General features: G+C 41.6%; 1 protein-coding gene across 1 annotated transcript in view; it reads left to right on the forward strand.

Annotated features, from left to right (window-relative positions):
• Dync2h1 (dynein cytoplasmic 2 heavy chain 1) overlaps positions 1-13139 on the forward strand; it is a 185863-nt gene extending 172724 nt beyond the window's left edge. The window contains exons 87-90 of the mRNA XM_051177788.1: positions 1838-1947; positions 2958-3039; positions 5894-6010; positions 12544-13139. Coding sequence (XP_051033745.1) covers positions 1838-1947; positions 2958-3039; positions 5894-6010; positions 12544-12702 — 468 coding nt within the window. The 3' untranslated portion in view covers positions 12703-13139. The remainder of the gene's footprint in view (positions 1-1837; positions 1948-2957; positions 3040-5893; positions 6011-12543) is intronic.
• Positions 13140-13389: the final 250 nt, after the last annotated feature.

Consider the following 13389-nt stretch of genomic DNA (forward strand, 5'->3'; position numbering starts at 1 on the left):
TAAGAGGCGGCCATGGCATGACATGAGTGAAGGAGAGTTGTTGAGTAAGAGGCCGCCATGGCATGACATGAGTGAAGGAGAGTCGTTGAGTAATAGGCGGCCATGGCATGACATGGTGAAGGAGAGTCATTGAGTAAGAGGCGGCCATGGCATGACATGGTGAAGGAGAGTCGTTGAGTTAGAGGTTGCTGCCTGAGAGTCTTCTCACTGCACTTTTGCTGCGACCCCAGTTTGTACATAGGCATTTCTTATTAACAGCATCGGTGCCTTGTTCTTCATTTGCATGCTCATGAATCAGTATAAGTGTAGTTTAAATGTGGAGAAAAGCAATTCTTCCCTTACTGTGAGGGTTGCTAATCCATTATTAAAACCATTCAAAGAGGTTTCATTATGTAAACCTTAGCTATCAAACAGCACCTTAATTAATCTAGCTTTAACCTTAGTAGCTAACACATTTTTATCTTTTTCCATAGACTAATAGCATTTTTACCAAAGAAACTTTTCCTCCTTAACTAATTATCTTAATCTGAACTTTAATGAAGTAAAAATATGATTATCATCTACGTCTCTAGTTTTTAATTAGCTTGAGCATACATAAATTCACTTCTGGAAACAGCCCTTTAGGGTATTAGAATTCAAAATTAATTTTAAGGTATTTATAGTATAATTGTAAATATTTATATTAAATGATTCATTTGAAAGAGTAACTTCTTTCTAGCTAATAATGTTTAGCTAATAATGAAAGATAAATTAGATGAGTCATGCACAGAGTTGTTGTAAAGCATAATCTCTGAGAAAGAGATTTGCAGTTGTTTATAGAATCTTTTTAAATCTTATTTAAAAATCAACACATGTCAGCTACAAGGATTTAGAGACATCTTTGTCACAAGACTTAGTACTGGTCAGTTACATTGAGATGACAATACAAATATGGCGACTCAAGAGTCGGCTTGTTAACATAATGGTCTCATCCTGGCAGAGCTGCAGAGGTATGAAGTGTACTGTTATGGAACATGAAGCTCATTGCTTTCTGTTAATGTAACACTGATGTCAAACAAATGACTGAGTTAATGGCTGACGTTCCTGTGTCCCACCTCTCTGTACCAGCTGAAGCGACAGGCTGCTTCAGAGAACACCAGGAAGCCTCCTTTTAGCATTGGACCTTCAGGAAATCTTAGCAGAAACCAATCACTTAGCTGCCTGGCTTTCGTCTTGGCTTTAACAGCTGCTGTGTGACCTAGGGCAAGACCTTGACCTCTTTGTACCTTAAAGCAAGGGTCTGACTTGCAGCACGTGGCATGCGCAGTTGGTTAATGTCAGCCTGCACTTGCTGTTGTACAAGACTGCTATTGTGTTTGTTCCAAGTGTCAGCTTTTAGGTTCTTATCCAGCGGACATGTGTTGGCACGTGTGATTCCCAGTGAGACTGACCTGATATAGCAGGTGTGACTACTCTGTAGCCTGTTGGCAGAGACTCGCTTCCTCTCACCCATTGGCCAGTGTGTTGCTGGGAAGGGAGTGTGCTCGGGACTCAGGGTTTGCAGTATGTATCCAGTGTACACTGAACTTGCACCACTGTTTGCTAGGGAGGGCCCAACTCCAACTCCATTTTACATTTCATTGTGAACAGATTTTTTCAGTAACAAGGTTGCACAAGGAGGCTTGTTTATGGTGGATAGAGATGCCAGATTAAGACATCAGGCATTTGCAAGGCAAAGTGAGAGTCTCAATGTTTTCTAGGCCCTATTTCAGAGCAATTGGAAAATGACTATGTAGCACTCATTGAGAATGGCTTATACATAACTACATATTTATGTATTTATTTTTCATTCCTCTAGAACTGGGTCGATAAAGCTGAAAAGCAAGCTCTTCTCTCTGATACTCTTGACCTATCTGAACTCTTCCATCCAGACACATTCCTTAATGCTCTTCGCCAGGAAACTGCAAGGTAGACAAAATGAATACCTTATTTTCCCTGGGGTAATTATGTTTTACTTATTCAACTCTAATAACATTATCCCGATTGTCAAGAGTAAATTTACTCTTGAAACCTATAAAATTTGTTATTCTTCCTAACAGCTTGCCTTTAATAACAGTCAACTTTTAATTTCAATAGCATCACTTTATTAGAATTGAAAAAAAATATTTCCTAAGTTTGGTCATTTTTTTTTTTTTTTTTTTTTAATCCAGACTTTCATGGTCCAAAACACCAGCCACCAATTGTCTATTTCAGGTTTAAGGGTTTACTTTCTTGGGCTCATTAGCCAAGCTCACCAGTGATCAATAACCACAGGTGACTGGTAGTTACCAGCTTAGACTACACAAAAACGTGATTTTGCAGGATCTTTTAGGAGGCTGCTCTAGATAACTTTCGTGGTGAACAGAGATGATTGTTAAGGTCAGGCTGGACTTCCTGCCAGTGTCATCTTACTGCATGTATATAGACCCAGTTTGTAACAAGGTAGAACATAAAGAAAGAGGATTGCTAGAATATTCAAAGGAAGAGGAAGAAGTCCAGTTCTGGGGACTGGTATTTGTCTTTACTCGGGATATTTTGTTCATTCAATAAAAACTTAGTATCTTTTATGTGCTAAGATTTGAGGACCATGATCAAAGTGGAGAATATAAGGAAAAACTCAAAGGCCCTTTAACCTAAAAACCTGAAAGACTGACATCTCATCAACTTATGTTAAAATCTTCGGCATTGTACTTCATTTGGTAGCTCTCACTTGAACATTGTATTTGGATTTAAACAAGTTATTGAAAATAGCTATATTGTTTGTTCCTTTATTTCCTAAGGACATTGTTTTGTATGTTTGGGGTTTGGTTCTAGAACTGGATTCCCCCACACCCCTCTCCCCTCCTAAGCTTGCTACAAACATGCTCTATCTATTGCCAGACCCATATATGCACATTGAAGAGTTACTTCTCCTGACATGTGCCGCTCTGCTTTCACAGGGCAATGGGCTGCTCAGTGGATAGCCTTAAGTTTGTAGCATCCTGGAAGGGCCGACTTCAAGAAGCAAAGCTACAGATTAAGGTACCAATTTGGGATATTTAACTTTGAAATGCGTTACTGAGGTGAAGTATACATTTCTAACTCACAGGCACCTATCCTTATAATGTACAATCAGCAGGACCCAACCATAGATTACACAGTCCAATTGTACAGGAGTTAAATGAAAGACCGTCAACTAAGATGTATATGATGTAATATAAAATTTTAATTATACTTACCATATCTTTTTTTAAAGATAATTCAGTTATCAGTTATCAGATAATTCAGTTTGTTATTTTAAAATGTCCTTGTGAGTTGTGACCACACAGAGACAGTGAAATGCTCCAATGCAAAGGCTGCTCCAGCCAGGTCAGCACGGCATTAGGGTGCTCCTAACTCACCTCCATGGCTCTGGCTGGCTGTGCCCTGAGTCACCCAGTCCTCCTCCGTGTGTCATCGCATGTGCCTGTAGATGAGACTTCCTTTACCACACTGTCTCCGTATAGCATTCCAGAGGGAAAAATCATGTTTAAAGTCTTATTACCAATAACAGATGAAAGCAGGTCACAAGCTGCCTCTAAGTCCAAGTGTTAGAGAAGAAGCCACCTCACGATGGGAGCAGCTTTAGGGCCATCGTTACTGAGCTGTGGCAACCAAGTCAGCGGGCCACTGCTGTAAAGAAAGGCAGACTGATGGAATATAGTGAGATGACATCCCGTGTCCATAACAGACCTGTCCCTGAAGAGAAACACAGTGTACAGCATTGTCACCCGCAGACTTCATCCCAAGAACTGCTCAGTCAAGTAGCAGAATATTAAAAATACATTTTTAAGTATGTTTATGATTTGGTGTTGGTCTGTATTCTCGGCCACAGATTGGACATGCTGATAAAACTAATAAGTTGATTCTGAAAACATAGAAAGTTGACATCTACAAATATAATCATAGGAAAATATATTTATGATTTCCAAAGAGAAAAGTAATAAAGACTTCCAGGGAACAGTTAGAAATGACTTGAAACTCATCAGCAGAAATAGACAAAAGAACAGAATAGAAACATTTTAAAATCAGTACTGAAATAGTTTGTGCAATGGTACTTAAAGCACATTGCCTTTTGTATTTAGGCTGGAAACAAAATAAATTATGTAATTGCTAATTATATCCACAAACAGTAAAACTATCCCCTAAATGTTTACAGACATGTGACTCACACATGGAGGCTGTCTAATGGGTTCAATAAAGTATTTGAATGTCTGTTGTTTCTTTCATACATGAATGAGCTAATAGCATGGATTCTGTTATCTAGAAAGCATTGTGACATCCTCTGACCAGAATTACCCATCAGCTTATCTTACTTCATTGGGTTGTCTGTATACTTTTACATTCCCAGATGAGCAACATTGGTTGGAACTTAATGAACATTTCCTATGAATCAGACAGTTTTATACACATTTGGTTGTCATGTTAGGTTGCCACCTTTCCTACGGTCTGCCATCATTCCTGCCTTCCCTTGGAAGGACATTTGTTTGGCCATTTCTTAGGCAAAAGCAACCCAGATTTGATGTGGTCTCTTCCTTTTTCCATTCTGGGGTTGTAGAACTTCTGCTTTGATACTTCACAAGAGTGAGTCTCTGTCCTATGGAGCCTTGCTTATTGTCCCAATACAGGCGAGACTGGAAGTTGGGCCACTTGTCTGGAGAGCTGTTATGTTACCCATAGCAGTTCTGCAGCAATGGGATGATGTTTGGGGCTGTATCTCTTGAACTCCAGTTACACTGAGTACAAGGGGAGATGTTATTGATAACACTCTCCTTCTTGGTATACAGCAACTTTCACAGTATCTGGTCGATATTCTTCCTACATCTCAGGAAGGAGGAAATAAAACATGGGCGAAACACATAAACTCTGCTTACAAAAAAGACGTACAAGTAGCCAGTAAGCATTAGGAAGGGTGGCCTCCATCTTCAGTTAGCAAGGAAGAGAAGGCCGCAAGCGCAGCGACGCAGCACCCCATACCATCCAGGCTGAGCCTGGCACTTCGTGGCTCTCAGTGTGACCGGGTGGCTGTCTGCAAGCCACAGCTCACTGCTGCCACCAGTGTCTGCCATGTAGGCATGGTGGCCCACATACACTAGCCTACACAAAGTTCAAACTTTAGTATGTGCTGTCTAATGAATGTATATCACCTTTTCATTTTTGTAAAAAAAAAATTGAAGTTCAGTCTTCTCAAGTCAGGCCATTGCTTAGTTGTTAGAACTCGAAGCTATTGTGTAAGATAGATTGTGGTGGCTATCATGCACACACCGTGAGAAAATAGACAAGACCGTAAAGGCGGGCTGTTGAACAGCTGTGACTGTGAGCTACTGTTTGACCTGCTGCCATTAGCTAGGGCAGTTAGCACTGGAGAGATGAAGAAAATGGCCGGCGAGAAGCTGGCGCTGACCTCACTACAAGAGCCATGTTCTTATTTCAGATGCCTTCACCTGACACTCACTACCTTAGGCTGTGTAAGACTTTCTCCTTTATCTCCCAATTCCACACAGCAGGGCAAAATAAAGTGTTAGAAAACAAGTCAGGACCACGTGTTCATTCTCCGAATCGGCTTCTCCCTCCACTTCCTGGAAAAGAGTTAATTTGGCTTATGTCTTTATATTTCTGTTAACCTAATGCCACACCTGTGATTATGCAGGCTGTGACAAGTTTTCCCAGCATATTAGCTACAATGTAAGACCTCTGTCTAAGGAGAGTTCACAGTGAACACCAACTCAGACCCTCTGTGCTCTCCAAACAGAACACGGCGTTTGGGACCCGGGGCCTTTGAGCTTCAGATGCAGCTGCGTGTGCCTGGCATTTTAGGGTGTAATATTTACACTGTAACACTGTTTTCCTGTGGCAGATCAGTGGTTTGCTACTGGAGGGATGCAGCTTCGATGGCAATCGCCTGTCAGAAAACCAGCACGACTCCCCCAGCGTGTCATCGGTTCTGCCCTGCTTTATGGGCTGGACCCCACAGGTACGCGCCTGCGCAGACTGCTCCTACTCTCACTGGTTCACTCTGATTTTACTTTTCTGCAAAATATTCACAGCGTGTGTTTTTGGTTTGCTTTCCCATTTTGCCTGCTCGTTAACAAATTTGTTATTAGTCTATTTCAAAGAAGTAAAGATTTTTAAACCATTTTGTTTTGGAAACAGTTTTCTAAAAGCTATGTAATAGAGCAAACCCCTGAGCTGAAGATTAGGGTCACAGTATGGCCTGCTCCTTTCTCTGCAGCCTCTTAGACCAAGCACAGTTTCCTGGTTACATGGTTTCAGGTGAGTCGTGTGAGCCACAGAGGTCAAGGCTTTCCCAGGCACTGCAAGTAGCCAGGTGTGGGTCAGAATAAGGATGCTGGCTGCTGTTGTGGGAAGTTGAATTGCATTGTGAAACTTGGCTCAGGGAGTGGAGCCATCAAGTAGTTTACAGGAATTAGTAGTTGTAGAGAGGACATAGAAGCCAGGAATAGAGATAGAGAGATGCACAGGAAGGAGTAGGGAGGGGCTTAGAGATTCATGGTCCTTTTGGTTTGGGACAAGTGGAGAGATGCTTCTGTTGCTGGGTCTCCAGCCAAAAAGGGGGGTCATCTGGTTGCTTTGTGGGTTCTCTGAACTAGTAGGTTGTCACCCCAACATCTGACTCCTGAGTCTTCATTGGTAAATAGAACAACTTAAATAAAAACGACAGGCTGCCGGTTGGTGTGCTCGGGAGGCTCAGGAGGTATGGCCTGGCTGGAGAAAGTAGTGTGGAGAAAGTAGTGTGCATGTCAGGCCTGGCCTCACACCATGACACCATGCTCCTGGCAGCCACATACATTTTTTTTCAGTGATTGAGAGTTTTATTCTTCACTGGTGGAACCTGGAGGCCTACATGTGTCTTTCAAATAGGACATGGTTTAGAGGAGGCAGATAACTTCTTAACTCTGAAGCCTAAGACTGAAAACATATGCATAAATAGACTGTAATCCTCCATCCAGTGAACTGCAAAATGTTGTTCACCCCGGGAGAGATGTGTTTTTTCATTAGGAAACGCCAGAAGTTTCCAGTTACACTTTTTTACAAAGATCAAAAGCATCTGGGGGTGTGAACATAAGGTTTGAAGCTGTAACAGAAACTAGCAGTCACTGCTCAAACAGCCAAAAGAGCAACTGTCTGTGAGCCCCCCCTCTGGAGATGTGTTTCCCCAGTGTCTGGACGACTTCCAGACAGAGAATGGAGAGCAGAAGAATAGTTGTCCTTTCTCAGAAATTTCTACCAAAAGCTGATAAGTATGGGTTATGTGGCTTTTAATATTAGGTCGTGAATGCTCAAAGTTGTATTCTCTGGCTTAGCATGGAATTTGCCAAGGGTTTTCAGTGCACCTTATAAAGTTGTGTGATCTTGATGAAATCTAAAGAGTCTAAGTCATGTGAAGTGCTCCTCAGCCAAGTAAGACTGAAATCCATGTAATGACTGTAATAGTTCGCTGAAGGAGCCTCAGTCAAGTCAGAGCATGGAGAGCAATGGCTAGAAAGAAGATGGTGATTACCTGACCTCTGCACTGCCAGTCAGGACTGTCACATCAGTGGGCAGGGACAAAATCAGGCCAAAGACTGCATCCGACTAGAACTGATACTTTTCAAATACCCTAGTTCGTGTACTAGCCCTATTCCATGTATTCTTGTACTCTAAGCGAGAAATCATTTGGAAAACATTGCACATGTAAGGAAAAGTCGAATGGACCTGGTAGCTCTTCCATAAAGAGCTAAAGGTGAATAATGATGTCTTGACTAGCTTAAGCACCCTGCCCCAAGGCATCTTTTCTATGACACATGGTGGAAGGGTTCTCTGGGGTTTGGCCCTTGACTTCACATGGATGCTCATTCCTTGAAGAATAGCAAATGTATTGCTAAGAGTTTCTGAACACAAAGTTTTCGAGACCAACACAATTCAAATTCCAGTTTACAAAATTATAATTTAGACACCGTAACCTCACTGAACCCATTTATTAATAGAGGTGATACCATGGGATGTTGTGGAGGCTTAGACACATTCCCATGTTTATGCCATACTCAGAGTAGTGCCTCACAATCCTGTGGAACTATTATGACACATCCCTATGTGAAATAAAATGCCCAGAGTACTCCTCACACATGGCTAGTCAAACTGAACAATAATTCCTTACTCCACACAGTTCCTTACAGTTGGTGATGCTTAGTCATTGACTACTCGCAACATCCCAGAGATGCTGACCACTAGCGCAAAGACAACAGCCTCAGCGCTATCCTGAATGGACAAGAAGGAAAAGTCCGGTGCCATTACAGAGATAGGGGTGCTCACGCATCCTTAGTCATGGCGCAGAAGGATGAGACAGTCTACAATGCTCCTCATCTTCTGTTTCATTTAATGTGATTTTGTTCACTAAAGTTCTGTCTACATTTGCTGTGGCTGTTTCCACACCATATGGAAAAGAAGATTAACGGGTTCCTGATTTTAGTTTGAGGAACAAAGCCAGTGGAAGCCTTGGAGAGAAGCCACTGTGTCTACTCCATGGCTGCTCTGTTGAAGAACATTCAGGGTTCTATGACTAGCTAAGAACATTGGAGACAAACGTTTTAAAGCAGACAGAAAGGGCTTTGTTTGTTTGTTTGTTTTCTTCAAATCCCAACCAAACACCCTAAAGACTTAATCTAATGGTTTTTAGCAAGGCAGAGGGAATTGGGAGGAAGCTCAAGGTCCTTTATTATAAATACATTGAATTGAAATTATTAAAATTTAATAGGATATACATGTAATTATATAGTATATATAATCTAAAATGATTAAGAATTAACATTTCACAGATTTAAATTCAACTTCTTTTAATGCAGTTAAAACAACTAACCTAGTAATTTTGTTGGGTTTTATTTTTTGCAGAGGGTGTGTAATTTTTCCTTTTGTTTTATGTTCTTGTCTTCGTTGCTTTGCTGTTGGGTATTTTTTCCAAAGATATACACATCCTCATCCCCAGAGTGCACCTGTGTGCGTTCCCTCATCTGGCTCATGGCACCCTGCAGGTGGCTAAGTCAGAGCTCTCCTCATGAGATATATATACATCTGGATTACCCAGGTTGGGCCAGCGTCCTCACAGGGGCTCCTATGGGAAAACAGGAGAACCCTGAAGACTGCTGCCGAAGTTGATAGGGCAGAAAGGGAAGCTTGAAAAGACAGAATGAAGGAGGCCTCCAGAAGCTGGAGGTACAAGGCAAACATCCTCGCTGGGGGCCTCCAGGAGCAGAGAAGGACAGCATCCATGTCAGGACTCTACCACTAGCACTGTAACACAAGAGACTGACATCTTTCTCAACTTGGTAGTAAGAAGAAGAAACATGCACAAACGCATAGAGTGCTTAAGCGTTATAAAATGTGCAAATTTTATAACATATTACAATATGCAGAGGACGAAGGTCATGCTTACAATTACTAATGTGAAATGGAAGATGGATTAAAATACATATTAATTTATGCTAATAGATTTTGAAATGGCTTCTTGATCAGTCCCCCTGTCCCTGTTCTTTAGTCCCTGCCACCATCAGTGACCAAAGCATCCCTTCCAAATGTGAACAGTTAATTTGTTTCTCTGCTCAGAAGCCTTCAATAGGCTCCTGAAAAATCCCAAGTCCCAGCAGCTGCCTCTGTAGCAAAGAATAAGAGGAAAGAAAAGCCGTGGGAATACCAGTGTCCTTTCTGAGATGCCCTGTCGTTAGCACATTGCTCACTGCTGCCAGGGCTTGTGCAAAGTTACATTACATTAACAGATACGTTAGCTGGATCATCAGAATTGAATCGGGTTACATGGCACACCCAGGGAACTGGAGTCATTTTGAGGTTGACCAGATCTCTGGCTTAGCTTCTGCATGGAACATCTATGATTATGGTGTCAAAGCCAGGCCACGGAGCCTGATAAATGGTGAGCAGAATATCAAGAGCCCACAGTGGCACTTTGCTCTACAGTACTGTCATATTAGGGAGAAAAATATATGGCCTCCCTGTAGGTCACGGGAAGCCCCCAGCCATGAGCAGTCTCGGAGGGCCTTGGGAACAGTGAGCTGTAAATGAGTACCAAGCATCCCAGCAGCCTGTTCTTGTTTCTCCTGAAGTCTTTTCCCTGTGCTGCCCACACCAGGTGCTCAGAAAAATCTGCCCTTCCCCGGCAGTCGGCTTCATATCACCTCAGTCCTCCAGGGTTGTAATGTCTGTCTGCTGTCTGCAACAGCAGAGGAAAGCTTGCAGGAAGCCACTGATGTTTTGAGTTCTGAGCCCAGTGCTTTACCATTTAAGAACTGGAGAAGTGAGTCAGTGACAGAAGTCTGAAATTCTCCCTACTCTGGTCCCTACATTTTCAAACACTCCAGCTAAGAATTCATTTTCTTAGAAAGTTTTGTCAGGATGACATCCCAGAAGACTCAGTTTTAATGCTCTTTATCTTAAAAGTTGTGTTGTTGATATTTGCTGTGTGCCTTTCCTAAACTGAATCATACGCTGCACTGGAGGACTTTTATCTGTGTGTGAGCACCCAGCCTTAATGACTTAAGTGCACCGTGAACACGCAAAGCACTGTCACAAGGCAGGCTGGGTAACTGACAACTGTCACACACTGGAAGTGACCAGGGAGACTCGGGGAGGGGGGCAAGTTTTATTGTGTGTGTATTAGGTTACAATTCAGGGATCTCAGCAAAATCCTCATGTTAGAAAAGGTTTTAAAAAGTTTGTATCATGCCTACTTAAAAGTTAAAAATAGGATTTTAAAAATATTTCCATAAAGAACACTGCTTTTTCTTGCTGTTATAGCATCATCCACTAAAGGCAGTAGATGGTAAAAGGATGGATTTTTCTGGAGATCTCAGAATAATGTGTGTACATGAATAAAGTTCGAAGTTCCTATGCAAGGGTCACATGCCTCTTGACCTAGGGAACAAAATACTTAACTTCTAGACAAGTATTTCATATCCTAAAACCATGCATATGTAAATGATCATGTCTATTGTGCTTGTGTGCTAATTTTCATGGGCCATGCTTACTATGGGTAAACTCTCCATGGGCTTCTGATCTGTCTCATTCTTGACTAGTCATCTTAGTGCTTAAATTCCATTCCAACTGTTATGCTAGTAATTCATTGGTTGAGTGAGATCATAAGTTCAGTCCAAGCACCTATGTTAGATTTGAATTGGAAGCACCATTATGAACTTGTTTGAAATCCTTCTTTGAAAAAGATGCCTATTTTTGAGATCCAGCCACTGGAATGTTCTAGACTGTGAGTGACTAGACACTCCTGGCACCAAGATGATTATTTCTGATGGCATCTCTCTTAAAAAGAGACCAGGAATCATCACAGTAATCATTTACTTGACTTCTGTCAGAGAAGTTGCATGCAAGCTTGCAACATAATGACACACTAGAGACACAGAGAAGCTGTAACAGCGAAGGCCCCAAAACTCAGTAGCCACCTTGACCTGGGTAAGGACGGACACTTTGAGGTGTCCTAACTGCTAAGTCTATCCACTAACATAGAAAAGCAGCAACACTCACTGTTTCCCCGGGAGAGTGCTAGGGAATTACATATTAAGCATAAAGGGAGATCAGATCCAATTATTTAACCTATCCCTTCTAAATTGAACTTTGTGGTAATAATAAATAAGAAACTGAAGTTCTTTGTAGACATGTACTACTTAGAAATGTATTTTTATATTTTATAAAGTTTTGTAAATAAAATTGTGTAAGTGAAATTTTCACCATATTCCAGTATTTGGGGCTAAAGAAAAGTGTGTGTGTGTGTGTGTGTGTGTGTGTGTGTTTGTGCGCACGCGCGCGCATGTGTACATGAGAGAGAGGGGGAGGGAGGGAGAGAAAGAAAGGAAAGGAGGGAGGAAGAGAGAGAGAAAACAAATGTAATTGGGCACATTGTAGAGGTCAGAAGACAAGCTCGGATGTTCTTGCCTTTGAGATGGGTTGTCTTGTGTGCCATTGCACACAGCAGGCTAGGTGGCCAGTGGACTTCCTGGGAGTCTTCTGTCTCAGTCTCCTGCCTCTTAGGGCACTGGGATTAATTAAAGCTGCCTGAACTATGTGTCTAACTCCTATGTGACCATTAAGGACTTGAGCTAGGGTCCTCTGATTTGCTAGTGAGTTATCTTCCCAGTACATAGGCAAAGTTTTGTTTTTGTTTGTTTTTTATGGTACTTTAGGTTTTGGTTTTTGTTTGTTTGATTGTTTTTTTCAGACAGGGTTTCTTTGTGTAACAGCTCTGGCTGTCTTGGGACTCACTTTGTAGACCAAGCTGGCCTTGAACTCACAGAGATTTGCTTGTCTCTGCCTCCTCCCCAATGCTGGGATCAAAGGCATGCACCACCACTGCCTGGTCCTAGGCAGGTTTTTAAGGGAGCCATGATTGAACATGAGTGAACTGCTGTGGGGTATAGGAGTTTATTATAGTACTCTTTACTGGAACGTCTGTATTGGATGCTGTGTTTTATATCTTCTTTCTCTTTTGGACAGGGTTCATACGGTCCTTACTCCCCTGATGAATGCATCTCTTTGCCTGTCTATACAAGTGCCGAGAGGGACCGTGTGGTGACCAACATTGATGTTCCCTGTGGGGGCAACCAGGACCAGTGGATCCAGTGTGGGGCAGCGCTGTTTCTTAAAAATCAGTAAATCTGCAGCAACACGGGACACATTAGCAACGTGACCGTTGCTGCAGTTTTACACGGAACATGTAGTCAGTCTGAAATGTTAATCCAGAAGATCTGTGTTAGTCTTTCTTGTTGTTGAGCTTCTTGGGTTCTTATTATAATAGATGCATAATACCAGCACTGTGTACCTTAAAGCATTTCATAATAAAGTGGGGTATTTGGAGGCATTATATACTTTTATGAATAAATTTACTTTTTCAGTGGTTCAAATATTTAAAATTTAAAGTACTATATTTAAGGATTCAATAATATTTTGATTATCATTTTATATAATTGCATAGTTATTTTAGTCTTCTGTGGTTTTAAATATGTACACCATTCTGCTTTTAGGCATTATACAATGTACAAATGCATAGTGCATGAATGTCTTAACAAATAAACATTTTGTTGTTGCTGGGATTTCTTGTTTCTCCACCCTTCAGCCACAAATAAACACACAGAGATGCTATATTAATTATAAAACTGTTGGCCGATGGCTAGGGCGTCTTAATTATTAACCCATTTCTATAAATTTATGTATTTCCAGATGGTCTTGGTATACTGGAGAATGCCCAGACCTGTTACTCATTTGGCAGCTACATGATATCTCCTTCCGGTGCCTATCTGCCTCTCTCCCCAGAATTCTCCTCATCTCCTAGCCCTGGCTATC

Source organism: Phodopus roborovskii, unplaced genomic scaffold (assembly GCF_943737965.1).
Source record: "Phodopus roborovskii unplaced genomic scaffold, PHOROB, whole genome shotgun sequence".
In the NCBI taxonomy this organism is placed as follows: Eukaryota; Metazoa; Chordata; class Mammalia; order Rodentia; family Cricetidae; genus Phodopus; species Phodopus roborovskii.